The 24,418-nt window shown below is 41.8% G+C and overlaps 4 protein-coding genes across 8 annotated transcripts; 2 read left to right on the top strand and 2 right to left on the bottom strand.

The window, feature by feature from the left end:
• Nucleotides 1-593: 593 nt before the first annotated feature.
• On the bottom strand, nt 594-7,746 carry LOC117856738 (protein GET4). 2 transcript variants are annotated; one of them, XM_072293655.1, is made up of 12 exons: nt 7,260-7,746; nt 5,820-5,899; nt 5,241-5,319; nt 4,578-4,659; nt 4,052-4,208; nt 3,485-3,575; nt 3,316-3,399; nt 3,190-3,236; nt 2,617-2,745; nt 1,746-1,830; nt 1,107-1,187; nt 594-950 (listed from the first exon to the last, which is right to left on the bottom strand). In XM_072293655.1, exons 1-12 carry the CDS (start codon nt 7,314-7,316, stop codon nt 945-947), a joined length of 978 nt encoding a protein of 325 aa, XP_072149756.1. In that variant the 5' UTR covers nt 7,317-7,746; the 3' UTR covers nt 594-944. The 2 variants fall into 2 exon arrangements, with proteins under 2 accessions (XP_072149756.1, XP_034595003.1); XM_034739112.2 differs by lacking the exon at nt 7,260-7,746 and adding an exon at nt 6,777-6,986.
• A 1,723-nt stretch (nt 7,747-9,469) lies between these two features.
• LOC117857415 (probable protein phosphatase 2C 1) lies at nt 9,470-12,703 on the top strand. Of its 4 annotated transcripts, none has more exons than XM_034740061.2 (12): nt 9,470-9,701; nt 10,171-10,222; nt 10,357-10,436; nt 10,623-10,704; nt 10,790-10,866; nt 10,974-11,053; nt 11,137-11,234; nt 11,680-11,803; nt 11,930-12,012; nt 12,095-12,143; nt 12,234-12,301; nt 12,385-12,703. In XM_034740061.2, the coding sequence occupies exons 1-12, from the start codon at nt 9,592-9,594 to the stop codon at nt 12,502-12,504; spliced, it is 1,023 nt and encodes a 340-aa protein (XP_034595952.1). In that variant the 5' UTR covers nt 9,470-9,591; the 3' UTR covers nt 12,505-12,703. The 4 variants fall into 4 exon arrangements, with proteins under 4 accessions (XP_034595952.1, XP_034595953.1, XP_034595954.1 ...); XM_034740062.2 differs by having other exon boundaries at nt 9,471-9,701; nt 10,796-10,866; XM_034740063.2 differs by having other exon boundaries at nt 9,563-9,701; nt 10,093-10,222; nt 10,601-10,704.
• Nucleotides 12,704-12,805: 102 nt separating this feature from the next.
• On the top strand, nt 12,806-16,547 carry LOC117857413 (DEAD-box ATP-dependent RNA helicase 18). Its single transcript, XM_034740060.2, has 10 exons — nt 12,806-13,155; nt 13,296-13,532; nt 13,644-13,904; nt 14,060-14,139; nt 14,240-14,345; nt 14,473-14,586; nt 14,670-14,768; nt 14,909-14,998; nt 15,154-15,404; nt 15,790-16,547. The coding sequence occupies exons 1-10, from the start codon at nt 12,874-12,876 to the stop codon at nt 16,196-16,198; spliced, it is 1,929 nt and encodes a 642-aa protein (XP_034595951.1). The 5' UTR covers nt 12,806-12,873; the 3' UTR covers nt 16,199-16,547.
• A 1,890-nt stretch (nt 16,548-18,437) lies between these two features.
• LOC117856202 (agamous-like MADS-box protein AGL80) lies at nt 18,438-20,131 on the bottom strand. The gene has a single exon (XM_034738618.2). It carries the CDS (start codon nt 19,600-19,602, stop codon nt 18,853-18,855), a length of 750 nt encoding a protein of 249 aa, XP_034594509.1. The 5' UTR covers nt 19,603-20,131; the 3' UTR covers nt 18,438-18,852.
• Between the last annotated feature and the right edge of the window lie 4,287 nt (nt 20,132-24,418).

The raw sequence follows: 24,418 nt of genomic DNA, 5'->3' as shown, positions 1-24,418 counted from the left end.
AACTTTCTAAGGTTCCCTCCATTCTAAATTATAGTTTTTTTTTAGCTTTTTAAGGTTCATAACTTTTGCTATATATCGAGACATAGCGTATGCGATATATCTATATACATAGTTAAATTTATGATTCTTGTAATTTGGGACGGAGGAAGTACTACTATGTTGTTATAGCTTTTCAATTTTTTAAGATACATGCGATCCTATCTCGCCCTTTTTAAATAAATGCTGTCACTCACTAATAAATTACACCCCTTTGTATGTGCTACAGGTGTGCATAATTCGAATGATATGCGCTTTAAGTCGGAGCGAGTTAAAAAAAAATACTGCGTAGAACTTTCATGCACTCGTGCTCAGCTCGCAGTCCATCGTCTCTTTTTTTTTTTGTTAAAGTTCAAGATCACTTTATTTATTAAGAGATGCCTTCAGATTAAAGAATGAATTAATATCACTATTAATTTTGTTGGAGTAGTGCTAAATCGAAATATCTTTATTAAGACACTAGCTCCGCCGTGAGCCACCTGAACTGCTGGACAACAGCAAGGCAGGTATCCCTAATGATTAAGGATTCAAGGAAGCTTCTTAACAACACCATAAACTAAAATCAATGAACATAAATCAGCTATCATTTTGATCCAATGTGGGCTACACAAGATACATCTCCGAAAGTGAACAGGGCAAGGGCAACAAAAGGAAAATAAAAACAGAAAAACAAGTAATAGAAAACAAAATTCAGTTATACATAATTCAGGAACAATCGAGACTAATCGACGATTTTACAGGTGAGCAGAGGAATATATATCTTCTTGCAGTAAGATGCTAAATGCATGGCCTTGGATATTGATGATCGAGGAAGCGCCTTCGGTGAACCAGAGCTGCCACGGCAGCAATTGTATTATTTCGGCCAACAGTTTAGGTGAAGGTATCAACATAAAAGCCTTCGTCATGAATTATATCTGCAGAATAGAGACTTCAAATTAGGCAGGCCTTCCTCATGAATTTGAGGTTTTACAGAAACAAATTGCTAAAACCAACTGGTCCCTGACAGTATATTCACAAATTGATTCTATACAGCAAGCAGACATATTATGGTAAGACAATATATGGCTTACCTTGAACATTTCGCCGAAAAGTCCTTCTAGAGGGTTCTGGCGCTGTATATTGTAAAATTTTGCAGCTATTTCATCCAGTAACTGCAAGATGCAACCATGCCATCTCATGAGTTGCAAATGTTTGTAATTTTTTTTAAGTTTTGACATGATAGTATGATACTATGATAGCAAGTTAGTCCCAGCAATACAGGGGATATTAAGATTTGAAAAAGAAGCCAAGCTTCATAAACTTTGACTAGTAGTCAAATTATATATGCTCAGACTATGAATAGATTTATATTTCCAAAATATTTTAGTACGACGCTAATTTGTAACATTAGTGATATATTGTAAGTGAAATTTATGTCCAAAGCGCACTTCCAAAGACTTCTCTAAATCTTAATACGATATAAAAAGAAACGGAGGGAGTACTGAAACCCAATAGTAAGAAAGCATATTCCTAGAACTTCTAACCGATTCCTACAGGATTCAGAATAATCTTTTACGCAAGCACGTTATTACTAATATTTGTTTCCACTTTTTTTAAAAAAGCTGATATCCTGTTTCCTGTCAAATTAATGGTTACAGTCGTAAAAGAGGCCATGTGATGCTAATCAGCTGTTCTTAATGAGCTACAACATATTAGAAAAACAGCAATACCTCCTGAAACACAGGGTCACGATCTGTACTTGTCCTATACTTCTGTCGAAGAGTCCTAAAAAGCGGGTAAGCATCTCTTTCAAGCCTGTAAACAGTGACACATGTAACAAATGCCTGAGAGCGCTGGAAACAAGCAATATCTTCCATGACATATACATATATACATGTAACAGAATTTGAAACTACCCTGAAACCAGTTTGTTTATAAAGAAAATAAAGCTACCTAGCAAACCTCTTAATATGGGACAACTACCACAGAAGCGAGTAAAAAAAAAATGAAACCATGATATCAGCTATTTATGACCCTGGCATACAAACACAACTTCTATGGTCCTATTAGCTTCAGAAAGCATACCATGACAAATTCTGATAAGAAAACACTAACCAAACCTAACAGTTTGAACTAAAGCAATACAGACATTAAACAAAGCTCACCATGAAGTTGTCAAGGGTGAAGTGAAACTTCTAAGAGATAAAGAAGAGTGAAGCTACACATGTCGGATTTGTCATATTCACTTAATTTAAGGCCTTGCTTACATCAAAATAAAACAAAATTTCCTCGACCTTAACTACCAACAACAACTTATATGTATATCCATGGTCCTTGGTAAGTTTTTTCTTATAGGGACCAGGACATGAATGCATTAGTTAAGTAAGTTGTTACTAATTGTTTCAAATCAATTCAACAAGAGCAAGACATGAATCTTAGGTGGGAAGATCACATGAGATTAGGCAATCTACTCATTTTGCACTTGACATTTCAAAGCTATTAATGCAAAACTGCAACATTTGTCCTGCAATAACTTTTCCTGTCTGAAATAGAGGACATTGTATGCTGATAGAAGATGAATAAAGAAGAGTACAAACTTACGTTGGTAACAGATACTTGATGAACTGAATCAAATCTGTTTTTGGAAATTCTGAGTTAGCAGATTTTAGTTGTTCCTTCATCTCATCCATAAGTAAATTTGCATCTCTTAGGTTCCCTTGAGATAGGTACCTTAAGGAATGAATATTATGTCAGAAAACTGAATATCTCTACCCAACAATAATATATTGTTCCATCAATGAAAGTCTAGTCTACTTTAGAGTATTCTACTCTTGGCATTCGAATACAACCCCAAGGGAATTAGTCGATCACATGTCAGGAAATTTAAATGTCTATATTTAATCAAGATCGATCCTAGGCAGTGTTGTTAATCATGTACACAATTATTTAACTCGATCAATCTAGGAGGAACTAGACATTGTAATATAAGAAATAGGCACCCAAGTTCAAGTTGGTGAGCACTAAAACCCTGGGAGGAAGCTAACCCCTGCCTAACACTGTAAAGATAACAGAAACCGGACGTTTCCTGCATTGCAAATACACTGAAGGTCTCCACTCATACATGGAAAGGATATCGTCCCTTTCCCTATTAACATTTATGAAAGGATATCTTACATTAAGACCCCGCGTGCAATTGCAGTATCGTCTTCACCAGGGTAACACTGCACAGCAAAACAAAAAGATTAGAGTATCATACTACGTAAAAGTGTAAAACTTATTTGTTAAGAACAAAATCACTACCTTGCCCATAAAGTTCACCAGCATAGAAGCGAACTTTTTTGGATCATTTCCGCGCACAAAATGACTTGAGACTTTAGTCATGTCCTACCATCAAGGTACTAAACATTAAACCTTGGAGCACATAGAAGACATCCACATTCTTATGAGCCAATAAATTGTGGCAAGTTACCGTTTCTGGAGATTCAGAATATATGTATTCTGCTAACATAACGTGCAGCTCAGGAGAACCATTTCTTGATGTCCCAAACTCAGCAGACCACCTTATTAATAGATAAATGACACATTATTAGCGTCATAAGAAGACAGAGCATTGATAATGGGGAGAACCATCACAATGTCCACTAATAGATTAAGCATGAAAATAGCTATTGCATTGCAGTGTCAAAACCACAATATATTTTAGCATAAGCCAGATTTCTTGACATAACAGCATGACCAACTCTAGAAATGACAACATTATGATCAACTCCTGAAAGTACTCACTAAAATGCATAAATGAGATCACTAATACGGAAAAATATCTTTACCTTTTGATTTAACCAATTGTATAATCCTTAATTTTCATATGAGATGAGAGCAAATGAGTCAGAACAATGCATTACCCTATCACTATAATCTCAGTAACTCACTGATCTTATCTGCACATAGCACCAGTTTGGATCAAATAATTCGATGCTTTTATGGCAAACATTTGCTTGATTTCACTTGCAATTAACAAAAATTCGTGTAACCCTACCTGATAGCAGCTTTCAGGAATGATGAACAACTCTCAGCACGCACTTTTGCGGCAGATATAGCTTCAGATAATTGATGCCCCTCGTCATCATAGTCATCTCCAAGAAAATGTGGAACAGATATCCTGGGGAATGCATCATACATCTTTCTGATACGACCTAATGTTACACAATATAGTTACTATCACAAAATATGATATCCATTAGCCAAAATCATGCCTTCATTTGCTAAAAATGGTGAGCTTATCAGCAGAATCATAAGAGGACCAAAAAGATTTTCTGTATGTAAAGAAAAAAAGGTGTAGCTAAATCACATTTAGCACTAGAAGTCACTGCTTGCACCAACATTTTAGGTTCTTCAATCTTTTTGCACAACAGACTAGCTAGGAGCAGCTAAAAGTGACATATTGTACACATGGATTAGCTAGGTAATTAAAGGAAAGCCAATGTGATAGACTTTAGGAAATGTTTTGATGATCAATTAAAGTAACTTATGTCCTGTACTGCCTTAAAAGAAAAAAAACTGACCAAAAGTTTCTTCACTATATGGAAGCTCTCCTGCGACAAGGGTGTCAACAAAGAGGACAGCAAGTTCACCACCACAAGTAACCTGAAGTGGTTAATAATAATATAAACACATTGAGATCGTTTACCAATAAGTATAAAAATGGAAGGATTTCAAAGTTCTACATGCTACTGCAGCGCTGCTTCTACCAAGAATTGGGTCAAATGCCAATTCAGATTGCCGTGAGTACATCAACAGATAAGAGTGAAATTTGTGTACCATTTTTCTAGAAAATCTAAAGCACCTCAATCGACAATAGCATGGCTACCTGCTACTATAACATCTGTTTCCAGTTAAAGAGTGAGATGGATTGCAATTTTGTAAAGTTCGTTTTATAAATTATTCCCAAAGTGCAAAAAAGAAGGAAAAATAAACATGAGATATTAGCTTGCTGCAGAGGAAGAAACTGCATGCATAACCTAGCTTAAGCTGTTTTTTCACTATTTTGGTTGTGCAGCCCCTCAATGGAAAGAATGTTGAAGAAAAATGTGCTGTTGGGTAATTCCTAGATAAAAATTAGGAAAACTCACATGATTAATGAATTATCTTGGTATAAATTGATATATGCAATTAGCTGCGAGCAATATATATTAACTTGCACTTGTGCATTGCAAGGAGAAAGTAACCTGCCCGTGCTTCAATTGAACCAAAGCGCCTGACTGAAGGATGTCCAAGGCTTCTGAATACTTCTGAGCAGCAATATACCTACATAAGATGTGCCAAGACAAGCTATGATGGTTTTATGGTATATTTTGGTCCTTGATACAACATTCTCCCCTACCGGATTCTGGTAAAATTTAAGCATAATATTCAGTTATTTATTTTTCTAACTATCAGGTACTTTTTGATCCTTGAATCGACATTGTTTCCCACCCAGTTGAATATTGTTAGCAACTTACAAGCCTCAAATAATATTCTTTTGGCTTAAGAAATGCATGCAAAAACATTGTTCTTTATTTTACTCGAAATGTGCTATGTGTACATCCTGACATTAGCGCCTTATAAGAGCCAAGCTAATCACAAACCAACCAGCTCTTGCTTAGGGAGTCAAAATGAAGTAATGTAATCATGCGGAAGGTTGGCTTCAATCATGCAATAAGAAATTTTTAAATAAAGACTGAAGCATAAGTTTGTTGAAATGGTGCAAAAGAGGATCAAAGGGAGCCCATCACTCCTTAAAATAAGTTAAATTGTATGCGTAGTACCTTGCACTGGTTGATTTGTACATTTGTTGAGCTTCATAGAAATTTCCTCCATCCACCATAGCCTCAAGCTTTTCAATTGTCTGAGACACATGATTCACCATTATTAATTGAGTAAAAATTCTACAGGACCTGTGCACAAAATACAACTTAATGCTGCCAAAGAAGCACAAGCTGGCATAACAGCTAGCGCTAAAAAGGTGCGGGGGAAATACTTTATAGAGTAGATGGGACAAGGTTTTATTGTCAATCCAATCCCTTTCCAACCTTAGGCAGTAGACTCTAAAGTCGCAGCACACAAGCCACAAGCCAGGCAAGCACTAATGAATATTCACATCATTGAATTACTTTTCAAAAAATGCTGCTACTGTCTTAACGGATAACAATTGCTTTCTATAGCTACCAAAATGTCCAAGAAACTTTCAGAGTTTAGATAGGAAATTATATAAAAGAGTTTTGGTTCAAGGTAAAAATTGTGCTTGGTTTTGTTCCAACAAATCACGCCAAGCTCGGCAAAGGGAAAACACCAATGTTGGTTGCTAGTTCACTATGATACGGCAATCTGGTGGTAAAAGCATCATCGTTGGAGTCTTATGCAGGATTACTCCTTGCTTCCATTTTTAATTTGAAATGAGAAAAGTGTGCAGTATCCCTTGTGTAAACAACTAGGCTCAACCGAGCAAAACTCAACAATGTTATCGAATTTGCCCACGCCGCTCGTGCATTGGACGCCTTCAGCACGAACCAGCACTTGAACCCTAGTTCCAACAAATTGGCCATGATAGGCGACCCCCCTGAGGAGCCGGAGTTGGTACCCCGAGATCCAACGCGCCCATCGCGCACACACCCGAAAAACACGGGGGGGCTCGCACAAATGCGTACGCGCTCACCCACGCACGAGTTCACCAGGCGCGCGTGGTGAGGGAAGGAAGGGGATGAACGGGGAGAGGGATCCCTCACCTTCTCGGGAGGAGGCAGGTCGCGGCGCGACCTCATGCTCCCCCTCATGCTCAAGGACCGCGACATGGCTCCCCGGCGTGCTAGCCCCGGCGCCGGCGGCAGCGGAGGAGGACGGCGGGCAGCGGTGGTGATCGGAGTCGCCGCGTCGCTCGAGGAATTCGCCTCCGGGACAAGAGACGGCGTGGCCTGACTCTTTGGGTGGGCGGCCGCTGATCGTGCTAGCGCGAATCTTAAAGTTACTCTCTCTTCGTTGACCGCTCTGTTTTGGTCTCCGAAATTCACTTTTACGTGGCCTTTGGGAGGTGGGAAATAGGGGCTGGGACAGGGAAACGAGGGTGGGATAGATTGCATCCTATGTTTGGGTGGTAGGATAGGGAAATGAATATGGATTGGGATAGGGAAATAAGGATCCCTTTTCCTAGAGATCTTATCCCAATGAGAGGGGTGGGATATAGAAATAGCGGCAGCGGGTGGACGCCATACCTCTCGGAGGCGGGACGACGAAGACCGTACCGCAGCAGCAGCCGCTCGTCTCGCCATGCAGGCCGTTGGAGCTGCCGTCACTTTGCACACGCGAGCTGCTAGAGTCGTCGCTCGCCTCGTGCACAGACCGTCGGAGTCGCCGCGATGCGCGGGCTGTCAGATCTGTGCCGCTCGTGGTGCGAGCCCGCCGTCCGCCCGCAGGCCGCCGTGCCGCCGGAGTCGTTGCTTGCCTTGCATATTTGTGCCGCATGAGACGCCGTCCGACCGCTAGACCTGAAGGCCATCGCGGGGGCGCAGAATCGAAAGCCCGATTCGTGCTGATTGTGGATTTCAAAGGGGGAGATTGATTTGAGTAGAGAAAACGTGAATCTAGGTAGAACGGAATTTGATTTAGACACCATGGAAGCCGATGCAAACAAACTGGAGCCTACTCCATTGCTGCCTTGCTGCAGGGTGGAGGCCATCGGCTTGGTAGGGTCACGATCAGGCGAGCAGCGTAGCGGAGGGAGGAGACGGGATGGAGGATCAGAATGCGAAGAGTTGTCGCGCGGCTACCTGGAAACGCGAGCGGCGCCGCGCCGAAGCTGCCCTCGCCTCGCACGCATCGAGCTGTCGGCGTGCTCACCCTGCACGCATGGCCGCAGGAGCCGCGCTTGCTTCGCAAGCATCCCGCTGCCGCGTACGCACGTTTGTGTGGAGGAGCCGAACGCAAGTTAATGAGCCGTCCCGTGTGCTTTATTTTTTAACTCGTGGGATCCACCTAAATCCAAACCCAAACTCGCTTCAGCCAAACAATGGATTGGGTTTGGATTCTCATATCCCTAACCCTAATCCAACCCTTCATAACCCAGCACATTTGGCTCGTGGAAAATAGAGACTAATACATGAAATAAGGAGCTCATGTTTGGTGTTTGGAAGGTGGGATGGGAAATACACGAGAATTGGGAAAATTGGGATAGGAAAATAAGCTTATCTTTTCCCAGCGATCATATCCCAGGTGGAGGGGTGGGTTACCACGGGAAAACCACCGGAGCTGATGTCCGCCATCGAAGCCATTGTCCATCTCAAGCGCGCAGGATGCTAGTCGCACCTGCGGGCTCCTTGAGTCGCCGCACCGGATGCAGGAGCCTCGCACGCGCGGGCCACGAAGTCGTTGCTCGCGTCGCGCGCAGGCTGCGGCAGCCACTTCTCGCCTTGTCGTGCGGAACGCCGGTGGAGCTTCACGGCACGCAGGAAGCTGGAGCCGCTGCTCGCCTCGTCACACAAACCACAGGAGTCGGTGCTCGGCTTGGCAGCTTCGATCTCCGCCAAGCACGGGTTCCGAGTTGCACAGGTGGGAGTGGAGCCGCCAGAGACGCCGTTTGGTCTGGACATGAGCTCGATTCGCACGTAGCCATGTCACTTTTTTGACCCTGCTGCCTCACTGATGTTTCATTAAAAGGAAGAAGTATATAGCGTTCTTTGAAAAAGAAATATATAGTGTTAACTGGTTGAATTCTTACACTTTTATAATGTTGATAATTACCAATATATAAAAACAAAGACGGATTACTTCCATAATCCAAAATATGAGTCCTTTAGAATAGTCATGCTATTTTACAATATGACACTTTAATTCAGTATTACTTCCTCTGTTTCAAATTATAGGTTGTTTTGGTTTTTCTAGGTATACTTAGATATAGTGTATGTTAATATCTATGAACTTAGAAAATCAAAATAACCTACAATTTAGAACGGAGGAAGTAGTATCTAAGGACATATGCTACCTTAAATAAAATGATTACATGCTATACCATGGTGATTATACAGAACAACACTTACTTTTTTGAATCAACTTTTTTTTTACTTTTATAGAAAAAAGTTCAACTTCAATCCTTTTACCAGTCATGTTAAGTCTCTCGTGCCTAAAAAATATTTAACCTTAATTTCTACGCATATCCTATCGTGGTTTTTGACGAACATCCAATGATGATTTTGCATACGCGTTAGAGTTAAATCAGATATCACGTGATAGATTTGCATATGCACGTGACTCCCTCATGAAAAACTTTATGAAATCTTATGGCCTAATAGGCTAATACTTAGAACAAGTTAAATGTTAATTGCATCCCTTGGTTGCAGCAAACTAAGCAAAACAGGGTCCAAACTGAAGAAAGATATCTAAAATGTTTATACCGAAATCCGAAACCAAACACCACTAGCTTGTCCGCCTAGCAAGAGGCCTCAGCCAGCCAGGCAGCCAGCCCGCTGATGTGGCCTGTCCGCCTCCACCCCTCTCCACCATCGCCACCGCGTCGCATTTGCCGCGAGCAACCATAGCGAGGAGATTGCAATGGCGGCCTCCACAGCTTCCCGCCTCTCGACCCCTCGCTTCCTCGCCCCTCCTGCGTCTCCTCATCCTCCAATCCGCCGCTCGCGCTTCTCCCCTGTTCGCGCAGCCAAGTACGCCCTTTCTTTGCCTCTTTGTTGCACGAGACCATGATAATTCAAAGATGTTTGAATTCGCCCGGTTCTTGGAAACTTGGGTAAAATTTCGATCTTAGCTAATGTGTCTGCTAGTGAGTATGGTTGTATCAGGAATCGAGGTAATGACACTATGAGATTGCAATTCAGTTTTTTATTCCCGTCTAGTTTAGGCACCTTTCCTGCAGGCCCTACCGCTATGTTCGTGTTTAGCAGAACTTTTCTTCATATGTATTGTATGCCGGTGATGGTTTATCTTTGTGCATTTGCTCTGATGACCTCTAGTTCTAGTCACTCAAATCTTGCCGCCATCAAGGTGCAAAATTAAGTTGCTAGCTCCAGTTAACTAACGGGGCGATTGTTGCTGCAGCTAATTATGAGACTCAAGTTATTCGTAGTGTATTTTATCTACCAGCAACTATCCAGGCATATGAACCTGTGATTGTAGGTTGGAAGCTGTGCTGTCTATTGGTACTCATCTAATCCCACACCCAAGAAAGGTTAGTTGTTTATTTTAAGAACATAACTCAAGTTGCTCGCTGATCATAGAATTGTCTGCTTTTTCTTGATCCTTTTTTTTTAAAAAAAACAATTGAGCTTGCCAATCTTTCATTTTGTTTTCCATATTTCCAAGGCTGCAAGTGGTGGAGAAGATGCTTTCTTTGCCAATAGCGATGCTGGCGGAGTATTTGCCATTGCAGATGGTGTTTCAGGGTACGCCATCTTTGCTGCAATTAACTGTTCCTTCCCCAAAAGAAGTGCTGCAGTGAACTGAAGCAATGCTTTTCCCCCATCTACATCTGAGTGTCTGTAGCACCTACAATAAAGTTATGTTGCTTTCATTAATATGCATTAACACATGGTTTTTATCCTGCTAGTCATTCTCTTATCTACTGACAGATGGGCAGAAAAGGATGTCAATCCAGCTCTGTTTTCACGAGAGCTCATGAGAAACAGCTCTAATTTTCTCAACGACGAGGAGGTATCCCTTGCTAAACATCAGTTCTACTAATCTACACCATTTCGTTTACTCTACGTGCCCGTAACAAATTTACATCACATGGAAGTTGCAGGTCAATCGTGATCCTCAGACTCTTCTCATGAAAGCTCATGCTGCAACTTCTTCTATTGGATCTGCAACAGTGTAAGCATTGTTTCTACAGTTGTTATGTACTTATATGTTACTGTCTTACAGGAACTCTTTGTTCTGGATGACACTTAAAAATCTGCAATTCATTTCAATGGTAATAGAATCATCGCCATGCTAGAGAAGACTGGGACTCTGAAAATTGCAAGTGTGGGAGATTGTGGTTTGAAAGTTATTCGTAAAGGTGACCTTGAGTAATATAATGTATAATTAACCTATTCTGTACCGATTCTAACTTGTTTCTTGTCTTCTTCAATGACATACTAGGCCAAGTAATGTTTTCTATATCCCCTCAAGAACATTACTTTGACTGTCCATACCAGATAAGCTCCGAGTCAGCTGGTCAAACATATCAGGATGCACTGGTATGCACCGTCTTTTTAAATTACAATTATTTTTTCTTTATTATGTTTAAGCACTAGCAATATAATACGTGACTGTAAAAGTTTAAGCTTAAAGCTGGCAAGTTGGTATATGAAACCTATTAGGAAGGCCCAATATATTAGGAAACTCACGTAATGTTAGGAAGGCCCAATATTGGATCGTATATGCACGTAGTGACTGTAGTTCAAGATGTGTATGATAAAAATTGTTAAATGTGTGTAAAGATTGTTTTATTGGTATGTGTGAACACCTCTTAGTTACTGTCAGATTTATTGACAACAGTCACTTCGTGCATACATGATCCAGGTGTTTTTTAGCGAAAACAGTAAGGGAAGCCCCTACTGTAGTAGATATATTAAATATAAATAAACGATCCAAGTGTATAGATTTCTTCTTTCTGATTTGTAAAGTTTGTTGGTCTGTCAGGTTTGCAGTGTAAATCTCATGGATGGTGATATGATTGTGAGTGGTTCAGATGGACTTTTTGACAATATCTTTGATCAAGAGATTATTTCCATAATTTCTGAGTCGCCAGGAGTAGATGAAGCTGGTAAATTTCTTGCTTCTACAACAGGGGTCATCAGACCACATGTTCCAGCTGGTCTCAAAAAAGAAAAAAGACCATATGTTCCAGCCCTTCTAAAACCATGTTGAACTTTTGCCTAAACTTTTACAGCAAAAGCATTGGCGGAGCTTGCAAGAAAGCATTCAGTTGATGTCACATTTGATTCGCCCTACTCAATGGAGGCCCGGAGTAGGGTGAGATACAAACACTTTTCCACATGCCATTCTTTACATCATCAATGATGGAACATGTTTCACTCCAGATGCTTACATGCAGGGTTTCGATGTTCCCTGGTGGAAGAAGCTACTTGGAGCCAAACTAATAGGCATGCATAAGCTCTTCGCAAGATGCCATGCTCTATATTCTACATAGCACGATCAGTAAGCTCATTGGTGCCCAAATTTTGTTACTGTAGGTGGTAAGATGGATGACATTACAGTTGTTGTCGCAAAAGTGAAGAAAGTATTGGTCCCAGAAGACGAGGTAGACCTACAAAAGCACTCAATTTTTGGTACAATAGCAACGCCGTTTCATCTTTTATATAATGTGAATATGTGCTATTTCAGGGTGGTGTCATAGAAGAACGGAAAGTGAATGAGCAAGGCATTGCTGTTGCAGAAGAACAGAAAGGGAATGAGCCGGGCATTGCTGTTGCTGTTGCATCCGCTGAACAAAGTGAAGAATGATCAATAGCTATCTTGAGTTCTTGATCCGCCGACATTTTCACTCATTTATTTTTTCTGCAATGGTGTGTTATGCTGCAAGTAAAGAAGTTGAAGAGAAACACAGTTTGTGTGATTGTGTGTAGCTGTGCATATATGTACTTCCTCCCAGATTGGGTTTAATATGAATGAAAATATGCAGTCAAGTCAGCTGCAACTTGCATATCAGGCTATCAGCCTAGGGCCTCGGATTTACGCCTTTACGTTTGACAGGAATACGCCTTCGGAGGAGGGATACGTATTAATGTCCGAGCCGCTTATGACCCTTCGTTTTGCGCGAGCAGGAAACGCCTAAACCCCACCGGCCCGAACCCTAAAAGCACAGCGCTCCCCATGGCGACATCCACGCCGGCGGCGGCGGCCGCCGCGCGGGGCGCGCTGACGGACCAGAAGTTCTCGGAGATGTCACCCGCGCTATCCGCGGAGGTGGTGGAGGCACTACACCGCGGCGGCTTCCGGCGTTGCACGCCCGTGCAGGCGGCGACCATCCCCCACCTGCTGTCGCACAAGGACGTCGCAGTCGACGCCGCCACCGGCTCCGGGAAGACCCTTGCCTTCATCGTCCCCGTCGTCGAGATCCTCCGCCGCCGCTCCTCCCCGCCCAAGTCCCACGAGGTCGCCTCACAGCTCCTGAACTCCCTGCTTCCTTCCTTCATTGCTCTGTTCTTGTGCTATTTAATCACAAACGGCCAAATTGCATCATTCACTCACTTCTAAAGTTCTAATGAATAAACCAATTGATTTTTTTATTGCAGGTTCTTGCTGTCATCGTCTCTCCCACAAGAGAATTATCATCGCAGATATGCAATGTGGCACAGCCCTTCTTCGCGACACTGAAGGGCGTGTCGTCCATGCTCCTGGTTGGTGGGCTGAACATCAATGCAGAGCTCAAGAGATTGGAGGAAGAGGGCGCGAACATATTGGTGGGCACTCCTGGGAAGCTGTTCGATATTATGCAACGCGAAGGCACTCTAGATTATAAGAATGTTGAGGTGGTTTCAGAGACGATGGAAGCTTTTGCTTGATTCTTTTTAAGATGATTTGTTAAACATTTTGTGGGATGCTGATGCCGTTTCCATTCGTTTTTGTGGCTTGGGAAGCAGATTTTGATCCTGGATGAGGCTGATAGGCTCTTGGATATGGGATTCCAGAAACATATTAATTTCATACTTTCAAAGTTGCCGAAGCTTAGGAGGACTGGGCTGTTCTCAGCTACCCAGACAAAAGCTGTTGCGGATCTTTCCAAAGCAGGGTTGAGGAATCCTATGAGGGTTGAGGTTAAGACAGAGACGAAGCTGACAAGCGAAGATGCCGGTCAGCAAGAGCTTGGTCCATCCAAAACACCATTGGGGCTTCGATTGGAGGTATTGCAAGATACTTTTGTTAAAAAAAGCTGGATGGTTTTCATCAACACTGTATATATGGCTATTCATAATACACTTTGTTTTTTATTATGATCATGCCTTGTCTTTCTTGATTCATAACTGTTGCCTACAAAATCATAAGCTTGTTTTTTCAGTATATGATGTGTGAAGCATCAAAGAAGTCATCTCAGCTTGTGGATTTCCTTGTTCAGAATAGTGGAAAGAAAATAATGGTGTAAGTACATGTTGAACCTGAATGTATGCTCACTTGTCTTCGTTGTAGTGTGTGTAGCAGTGTGCTAACTTTTGAACTCTTCTATCCCACTTGAATACAGATATTTTGCAACATGTGCTTGTGTAGATTACTGGGCTGTGGTTCTTCCACTGCTTAACTCACTAAAAGGTTCTCCAATAATTCCTTACCATGGGAAGATGAAACAGGTTATGGAAAGCATTTTAGTTTCGTTATTGTACTATTTAATATTGGTATGGATGCTGTCAAATGACTTACTTCCCAATGTTGTTTTTTCATACTGATTGCCTCCATCATTTATTTTCTAATCTGTAGGGACCTCGAGAGAAAGCTTTGGCGTCATTTTCTGCTCTTTCAAGTGGTATTCTAGTCTGCACTGATGTTGCAGCAAGGGGCCTTGACATACCAAGTGTTGATCTGATTGTGCAGGTTATTTCTACTCTTTCTTCTCGATTCTGAATCTTCATGTTTGGGCATCATCTGATAGTAAACGTGCATATTTGTTCATCCAGTATGATCCACCTCAAGATCCCAACGTTTTCATACATAGAGCTGGCCGAACTGCACGGTATGATCAAGAAGGAGATGCTATTGTATTTCTCTTACCAAAGGTATTTTGTTGTGCGTTGAGCTTTTTCTTTATTGTTCACTCTGTAAGTGGAAGTCAGTAGGTGCATTTATTTTTCTATGCACTTGTCTGTAGAATTCTTAATTTAGAGTAAAAAGAACTTAAGGCTACTTCGCACTGCAGGAGGATACTTATGTTGAGTTCTTGAAGCTTCGAGGTGTTCCTCTTACAGAAAGGGAGTGTCCCTCAAACACTGAAGATGTTGTGCCACAGGTGGGTTTTTTCTTGTACAAATTAGGCATCTTAGGTTTGTGAGTCTAGATACCACTTGAAATGTCAGTCATACCATGCTGGGATCATATAGAAAGGTTACCCTGCTTAGGAGGGCAATTACTGATTAATAACCAATATACCACTTTGGGTTGTAGATTAGAAGTGCTGCACTCGAAGATCGCAATGTCATGGAGAAAGGACTTAGAGCGTTCGTTTCATTCATTCGAGCATACAAGGAGCACCACTGCTCTTACATTTTCAGATGGAAAGATCTTGAGATTGGAAAGCTAGCTATGGAGTATGGTTTACTCCAGATCCCATTTATGCCAGAAGTGAAGCACCATTCTCTTTCACTGGAAGGATTTATTCCTGTTGATGATGTTGATGTTACACAAATCAAGTACAAGTAAGAACTCTATCCAAGAACATAACATGATCTGCATTCTTCTCAGCTACCCTGTTTTTTAAGTAACAGCTAATTTGCCAAAGGTGTGGTCAATGGTTGTGCTAATTTTGGATCTGTGGAATGTCTATACTTTGAGTGATAATCTGCGGAATGTTCACGTCTGAATGATAATCTGTGAAATAAGACTCGTACCTGACAAAATGAAAATCTCAAAATATCCAGCACCAGTGTTTTGTGATTTCAAGTGTAAATATTGAGGCTGTTTTATTTCCATTGATACACTGAGCCTAAGAGAATCAGCATTTTGTTTCCTATAGTTGAAAGATGGTACCATTTGGTTCTACTTCACATTGGGGTTGCCCTGATTATCGTGCTTCACTTGCAGGGATAAAGTTCGAGAAAAGCAACGCAAGAAGGCATTGAAAAGGAAAGCAGAAGAGGAAGCTCAGAACCCAAAGCCAGAGAAGAGAAGAGCTCGGGAGAAGCCTGAGAAACCAAAGCGAAAGAAGACAGGCAAGCAGCGGCAGTCAGTCCAAACAAAGGAGGACCTGGATGAGCTGGCGCACGAGTACCGGCTCTTGAAGAAGCTGAAGCGCGGAGACATTGATGAAGACGAGTATGAGAAGCTCACTGGTTTTGGAGACTCTGATGGCGAAGCCTCTGACGGGAAAGCAAGTGACTTGGACAAGGGGAAGGAGAGGGGTAGCAAAGTGAAACTCAAGCAGAAAGGGAAGGCTAGAGGAGGGTCTAGGAAGTTTGAAGGGAAGAGTAAAATGAGGAGCAAAAGGAGATAGGAATACATAGAATGATGTTGGGAAGACTAATTTTTGGCAATCTTGATTCAGTTTTTCAATTTTCTGAGGATTTGTTTGCACAGAGGGTATGCGTGTTCCAGGACGAACAGATCGTGCAAACTGACACTGATGGGTAGGAATGGTTGATGGGTTTGGAGGGGCCCTCTGCTGGGAAAATGTTGCCTGGCTTCTCTGCATCTTTCAGTTCAGCTAAAGGCCGAGCGAAAATACTGAAATATAAGCTGCTTAAATGTAAAGTGAATGCTACTAGTGAAAGTACATCATTCTGGGGCGCGTTTTGCCGATTGAAACAGAACACGGTTACGAGAACAAAGACTATTTTATCTTCCTTTCGCATCTAGCGAATCGTGATTGATTAGATTAAGGGGGTGTTTGATACAAGGTGTTAAATGTCATATCGGATGTTCGGATACTAATTAGAATCGGATGTTCGGATACTAATTAGAAGAACTAAACATGAGCTAATTATAAAACTAATTGCAGAACCCTGTGCTAATTCGCGAGACGAATCTATAAGCCTAATTAATCCATCATTAACAAATGGTTACTGTAGCACCACATTGTCAAATCATGGACTAATTAGGCTTAATAGATTCGTCTTGCGAATTAGACTCTATTTGTGCAATTAGTTTTATAATTAGCTTATGTTTAATACTCATAATTAGCATCCAAACATCCGATGTGACGGGTGTTAAACTTTAACATCTTGTTACCCTAAGTGTTCGTCTACTCCCTCCGTTTTAGATTGTAGGTTGTTTTGATTTTTTATATTCATATATGTTTGTCGTAATGTTGAGTTGACTCGTGAGCCAGCGGCCGAGGGTCCACCGAGCTGCTGCCGCCGCCCCGTGTGTATCCAGTGTCCGGTTTTTTTTCTCTTTTCCGTTTTTTCCCTTTCAATTATTTTTCAATGCAATTTGTACTGAGTAAATATTGTTATGCGTATAAATTATATGCATAAGTTGTTTAATAACATTTTCATAAAAGTTACGATTAACGTTATGCGTATAAGTTGTGTATATCATGAAACTGCATGTGTTACAAATTTTATCACATAAGTTGTTAGAAAAAAGTTATACGTATAAATTGTGTGTATACGTTACAACTTTACATATAAATCATGTGTATACGTTATAACTTTCTAAAAATAAAAATTTAAAGTTGAAAATTGTACGTATAAATTCTTCATGTATTAAAGTTGTGCTAAAATGTTATCTTACAAAAAGATATTAATATAAAATTATGCGTAGAAGTTATATGTATAAGTTATGCTATTCCAAAAATGAAATTTTGCGGGATCAGAATTTTCTGGAAATGGAAAGTTTGGGGTAAGGAGAGGGTTGGTCAAAAATCGATGGCTGGAAGAGTTGCTGGCCCGCGCTGATTAGTCAAATATCTATGCACTTAGAAAAGTTAAAATGATATACAATTTGGGAGGGAGGGAGTAGTTAGTGATTAAGGGTGCGTTTAGTGTCACTGTAACTTCTCAATCGTAATACTCAAATCCTCACCAGCCCATATGTCGCAGCGCCAGTTGATTATAGTAAAATGCTATAGGTACGACCCTTGTCCAGTTACATATATGAGTTGAATTTTCCGGTAACGACCATTCCCATGCAGTCCTAGTACGAACCCTTATACAGCTAGATAACTAATAAGACGCCTTATATAGCTAGATAACTATATCTCATTGAAGAATGAAGACGTTTAATATATTTGTAAGTCTATAGCTTCAAGCCTGCACTATCGATTTGTAGACTCAATGATAAAACCAATTTAGGCAGCATACTGTGGTTAATCATCAAGCAAATGATAATCATGGAACTTAAAATTTGTTGGGCCATCAACTAGGCAAGCACAAAAGGAACTCAAACTTTCTTAACAGCTTAAATTTAGAAAGCCGATCAAAAGATTTTGTAACTAATCTTGTTGGCAACATCATTTATAAATGACTAACTTTTATGGCAAGCGTCAATAATTGTCATATTATTGTGCATTTTGTGACAAAAAAGCTAAAAATCATCCCCAAAGCAACTGCCAACAATTTTTAGCCTAGTCTGTTGTGACGTACCCGTAAAATTGTCACTTATGTTTCATTATCTACGACATTTTATCTTCTCGTCATGGAGGTTTTCATCATAGAAGGCCAGATTTGCCAGCACCAGAAAAGATTGTGCTCATCATCGGAAGTTCTTCAGGACATCACACATTTCCAATATAAACTCGTGATCTATCCTAGATATTATTATTGCAAAGAAGCAACACCACACAAAAGAGCTGGCCAGCAATAATATTGATCTAATTAACCAAAAGGGAGAAGCAACACCACACAAACGAGCTGGCCAGCAATAATATTGATCTAATTAACCAAAAGGGATATAAGGATGCATGCTAAGACATCCACATTGTTGAACACAAAATTGCTAAGCATGCAACACACTATGAAGTACAACTTAAACCACTATGCTCTAACGGAGCACTAGACCAAGAGCAATTCTAAGACATGACACGACAACGATACATGACCCTTACTAGCCACAGCCCGGACAAAACAAAAACCATAACATGACCTAGACATATATAGAACTGGCCATATGCTTGAACAGTTGGGGTCCAAGCCTGAAGCATCCTTCTCACTCCATGGGAGAAAAAATATCCTGTCCCCATGGGAAACCTGAGCAACAACCCGGATTGTAAGGCTGGGTCATGTCACCTCCGTTGCCACTGGGCCCAGCCCAATCTTTGCTGGTACTAGCGAAGGCATTGCAAACCACGTCACCAAGCTCCTCCCCTTGGGCTGGGGCCAGGTTGATGGGCCAGCCCTGGTGCATCATCTCGGTGTAGGAAGCTTGTAGCTGGTGGGATGAGGACGATGAGCCTGGATGCTTTGGGAAATCTCCATGCCTAACCACCTGTTCTTGGAGTAGTTCTTTGACTCTGGCCATCTTCGTCTCCACCATCTGCCTGAGGTTGGTAAGCTCCTCGATGTCGGTGCCGGCGAGGCCAGGACGGCGCCCATCCATGCTCTCATGGAGGAGCCGTGAGGTCTCGTGCTCCTGGTTCTCGAGATCCAGCTTGCATACCTGGTCACGGAGCTTGGAGATGCGGCCCTGGAGGAAATCCTCCTGGCTCTGCATCTTTTTGAACCTGCCGATCTCCGGCATGGCCTTGAACTTCTTCAGGACACGCCTGGCCTCCGATGGAGAGGGCCACACCTCCGGCTGGGCCTGGCCCTCCCCGTACGCCACCACGCACGCCTTGACACCGCAGAGCGTGGTGAGCTCGCTCGTCTTCTTCATCAAGCTCTGGCAGCGTTTCTTGTGCGTCACACGCCGGGTGGAGTTGTTGGAGATCCACTGGAGGTTCACCTTCTTGCGTGCCATTGGCTTAGCGTGCTAGCTTAAGAAGCAAGAGCCTGCTAGCGAGCAAACTTAGCTTCAAGTCTATGGAATTCTACGAATGGAAGTGAAATGATTGCTTTGGTGATGAGGAGAATGGAGGGGGAGGATCTTGCTTATATAGAAGCGAGTGGTAGGAGCCTAAACGAATATATCGTGACGGGTAAATCAGCAATAAAAGTGATATTTTGGCAAGCATTTAATGCCATACAAATATAACGAGGGTTGACAAGCAGATAGTTAAGCATATTTTTTCTTCTTTATTATTGTATACTAGGAATATAGTACATTCCTTAGATACATCATGAGCATTGTGTGACAGGCTAGAGCGCGGGTCTCATGTTGTATAGGAGGGCTCCCAACAAATCACGTGAACCAGCAAAGTGCCGAGGTGGCCCTTAAAACACATAATTCGAATTTGGGCCGCGTACCGTACGTTATAATGGTTCTATATAATAACCCCTGTTTTGACATTTCTAGATATATTAATTTTACTATGTATATAGATATAATATATGTCTTGGTGCATAGCAAAAATTATATACCTAAAAAGAAAATACCTTACAATTTGGAATAGAGGGAGCAGTTCACACCCCCACCATCTACAATATGTGCACCACCCACTCTTAGCTTTCGCAACTACAAATAGCTGTTTGCAGGAGTGGGTAAAAGACCCACCCCCTATAGATCCGTTTCCAGGGGCGGCTGACGCCATCACCCGCCCCTGGTAATGGTGTCTTCAGGGGCGGATGACGCCATCACCCGCCTCTGGAAATGTCGTTCCCACCAAAATTCAGCGATTGAAATTTGAATTTGCTGAAACTGTTTCCCACCAGTTTTTAAAACTTTTAGTTCCTGCTAATTTCACTTTAACAGTCTAGTGTGCGGCCGAATTGAAGAAGCTATAGTTATCGACGTAGAATATATGTTACATAAATTCAATTTAAGCATACAAAATTAAGGAATTAGAAGCATATATATATATATATATATATATATATATATCCATCATTAGAGTGCACAATTATATGTTTTTCTGCCACTCACGAAGGCAAGAAATTAGAAGCATATATATCCATCATTAGAGTGCATAATTACATATTTTTTTGCCACTCACGAAGGCTAGCTTTGGCGGTACTCTTGATTCTCCCACTCATGGAGGCTAATGTATTTATCTTTTTGTGCTAATTCGTGTTCTGGGTGATAATAGGTACTCATCGGGTTTACCGCTTCACGCAAAATGAAACGACATAAATCAACGCCTATATTTAGAAGTTGTTGCTCATACGCGAACCATGTAGTTGAGGCCTAATCTGCAATTAAAATCCATGGAAAAATTAAGCAAGTGTTAGATAGGTAAAGAATGCAATGTACATACTCCCTCCGTATAGGAAAAGGAAGTCGTTTTGGACAAGGTTTGGATCAAACATTGGGAATATAAATCATGAATAACTTTTAAGTTGTTGAGTTTGGAAATGTGAAAACCATATAAATAGATTTGTCTTGAAAAATACTTTCATAAAAATATACATATATCACTTTTGGATAAATATTTTTATAAAAATAAGGAGTCAAAGTAATGCTTTGGAGACCGTGTCGCTGTCCAAAACGACTTCCTTTTTTTATACGGAGGGAATATATACACATCCCTATATATGAAAGGTAGCCCCTTACACGTTCGGGATCAGCCTGATGGGTTCGCACACATAATACCTGCAATGTATAGAACTAGATGGTTGCTTGTGGCATGGAAAGTTTTTGCGTACAACCGTTTCTTTTGGTGTCTCAGGGTTATGAATCCCTCCATTGGTAATGTAGTGCTGGTAAGTCCTGTTTTGAAAAAAATGAGAAGTTAGTTTATATGTAATCTTTGGGGGGGGGGCAATTTGCACAATGTAAGTGTACACAACAAGAAATTCACTAACTTTTGTAGGATGAATATTCTTTGTAAGTACTCTGGTCATAATCCAATGAGTCAAATATGATCACAACTCCATTCTTTAGTTGTATCATAAAAGCAATCCAGTGACCCCTGCAAAAATATTATATAAGGTTTTTTCAGGTATGAAGGAGCAAGTGTATATATTATAACAAATGGTAGAAATTTAGATTCACTGGAAGTTGTAGGGCGCCCATATGTAAGGCCTATCTTGCCACTTAAGCATCATATATGCTATGTAGGTTGAAACCCTCCTCATAGCTTTTTTATGTTGTCGTACTCGTTTCACCCTTTTGTCCTTCTTTGTCCTGTACTTAGCTAGCTTGTCATGGTTGTCTCTCTCCACACTGGCTCGGGAAGTTGTGCCTAACTTCGCAAATAGCATAAGGATCAAGATATCTAGCCTTCTCCTTTACAACATGCACGTCATTTTTTGCATCAATTAATTAGTTATGCATAGTACATGTGTAGGCCTTAGCATATATACAAGATATTAGCATCAATGAAGCACTTACATGCACCACAATCTGACGAGCTGTAACTCTAGCTCTGAGAGGTGGAACATATCATGGATGTCTCAAAAATCGAAGAAGATTTTGCTGAAATCTTCATTAAATGGAGGTCCGAACACATCCAGTGAGTACCGCACCCATATGGTTCTGAGCCCAAGTCTACATGCCCTCGTGTACCAATTGTGCATCCTTTGCATTTCACCTGGAATCCCGGCGATTGGTAACGGTTTTCCATACTGAAATTTTTGAGGACAATCCGATAAATCTGGTATGTCATCGACTCCAACAACCAAATTGTATGTTGTGTCAGTGCGGGGCTTGGAATATCTCGGTTGTTGGATGTCTTGCGTCTTGTCTGCCATCTTGGCTGCCGTCTTATTTGTCATCTTGGCTGCTTTGTTGCTCGCGTGCTATCTTGCTGCAATGTCTGATCCTTCCTTCTCGTAAGGCCGTACGACTCAAGGCACTAATTGCGGGTCCACCTATTGTTGTTGTGGCTCCTCTGGCGGGTCCACCTGTTGTTGTTGTGGCTCCTCTGGTAGGTCCACCTGTTTTTGTTGTGGTGATGCTTGAGCAGGTGGTGGATGGTCTTCCGGCCAATCCACCGGCTCTGATGCTGCAGCCGGGGATGCCGGTGGTGTGGCCACCTGTTGTTCTTCTGATGCTGCATCCGGTGGTGTGGCCACCCGTTGTTCTTCTGATGCTGCAGCCGGTGGTGCTGGACTCGGCAGTGTCGAGTCCACAAGTGCATGCTCAGAAGGAACTGAAGATAGTATGATATCTCGTTTATGCCACAGTATGGTATTGCCGATACTTTGTCCAAGGCAATGGATACCTTCCACAGTGGGAATGTCTATCTTGTGATCATCATAGTTTGAATTAATTTCAAGCATTGTTACGTATGCATAATGGTGTAGGATAGGTTTTCCCTCAAACAAACCGCCAATTGGAATCGCAAGGCCTTTGGCAACCTCCTTTGTCTTGCCAGCTCTACCAATCGGGACGTGCAACGAGCAAGGAGTACTGATGCATATAGAATCTATCAGATATGGTTGTGCTATCGTAGAGCCAATGCTACTCGGAGCATAAATTGGTGTATTCGCTTGGCCCAATAGCGGATGTGACATCATGACCATGGGCATCTGTATATTGGCCTCACCACTTCATTACTACTCTGCAAGTGTTGCCAGCAAAAAGTCCTTAAAACTAGATTCTAGTGCTTTCTCTGCCGTCTCTCTTAGATCATCCTTGTAATGGGAGTGGCTCTTGTAGCTAGCCCTATCCCTCTCGAACCCATCCTTAATGGTCAACTTTGAGGAAACCCCTCTGACGCATCCATGCTCTTTCATCCCAAGGGTCAAATTGAGCACATCTTTATCCCTATTTGGTACGAGCTCTCCTTTCCTCTGACGCTCAGAAAGATCGAATATCTTTTCTGCCACCTGATTGGTTTTGGATGTTGAAAATATAGGTTTACCATCTACTATTGTAGGCTTCCTTGCTGCAAGCCACTGCCAGCCATGCTCATCCAAGCTTTCAAAAGGGTTGGGTTACCCTGCGCCTATTGTTGCCTCCCTATCCTACCGCCACTTGTCGATCTTCCCTCGGTACCCACCCGGCCCAAGGTGAACTTATGTATGTTGCTCAGCGCAAGTTCTCTATTCCTCTAGCTTAGGGCTAAACCTTCCGGAGAGGTCTTTTGCCTTACAAACTCATCCCATTGGGCTGGTGTGATGCTCCCATATTCATTAAAGGGGGTTAGACCCTTTTTGACATATTTATCATTCAGCTCACCCCTCCACCGGCGGAAACTTTCACCGAGCTGCTTCCTGGCATAATGTTTTATGCGTTTCCTGAGTTCTTTTGATCTAGGAAAACTAAATGTTTGTTTCAAAAACTTCCACATCGCTTCTTTCCTCCCCTTAGGAACCAATAGCCAATCAGAGATCGAGGGATCCAAAATCTCCTTTGTTCTAATTATTGCTCCTATTGCGTTCTGAAACTTTGAACGCACCATCGGAGGCTCTATGGGCTCTCCTGCTGGGCTGACAACATTGACTCTTCATTTGCCTTCAGAGTATTGGTTTCTTCCTCGCTCACCCCGTCTTTTTTAACTTCGACTCCTAGATGTTGTAGTTTTAGCTTCGGGAGCCGAGCTGCCACTGTCTTCAAGTTCTTCTGGGGGGTAGGGGGTCGACGGTGGCGTTTACTCCTTCCGGTGGGAGCCATCTACACGAATCATAAGGTTAAGCAAATGAAAGTCATTGCACTTAGTACATGAAAATGTGCACTAAATATTTGGTGGCAATTATATTCGGTATTACCTCACTTGGATTCGGATTGTAATCCG

The sequence above is a fragment of the Setaria viridis genome, chromosome 5 (genome assembly GCF_005286985.2).
Source record: "Setaria viridis chromosome 5, Setaria_viridis_v4.0, whole genome shotgun sequence".
Taxonomy (NCBI): domain Eukaryota; kingdom Viridiplantae; phylum Streptophyta; class Magnoliopsida; order Poales; family Poaceae; genus Setaria; species Setaria viridis.
Note: the sequence above shows the minus strand (reverse complement) of the source record. Positions and strands in the feature narration are given on the sequence as shown.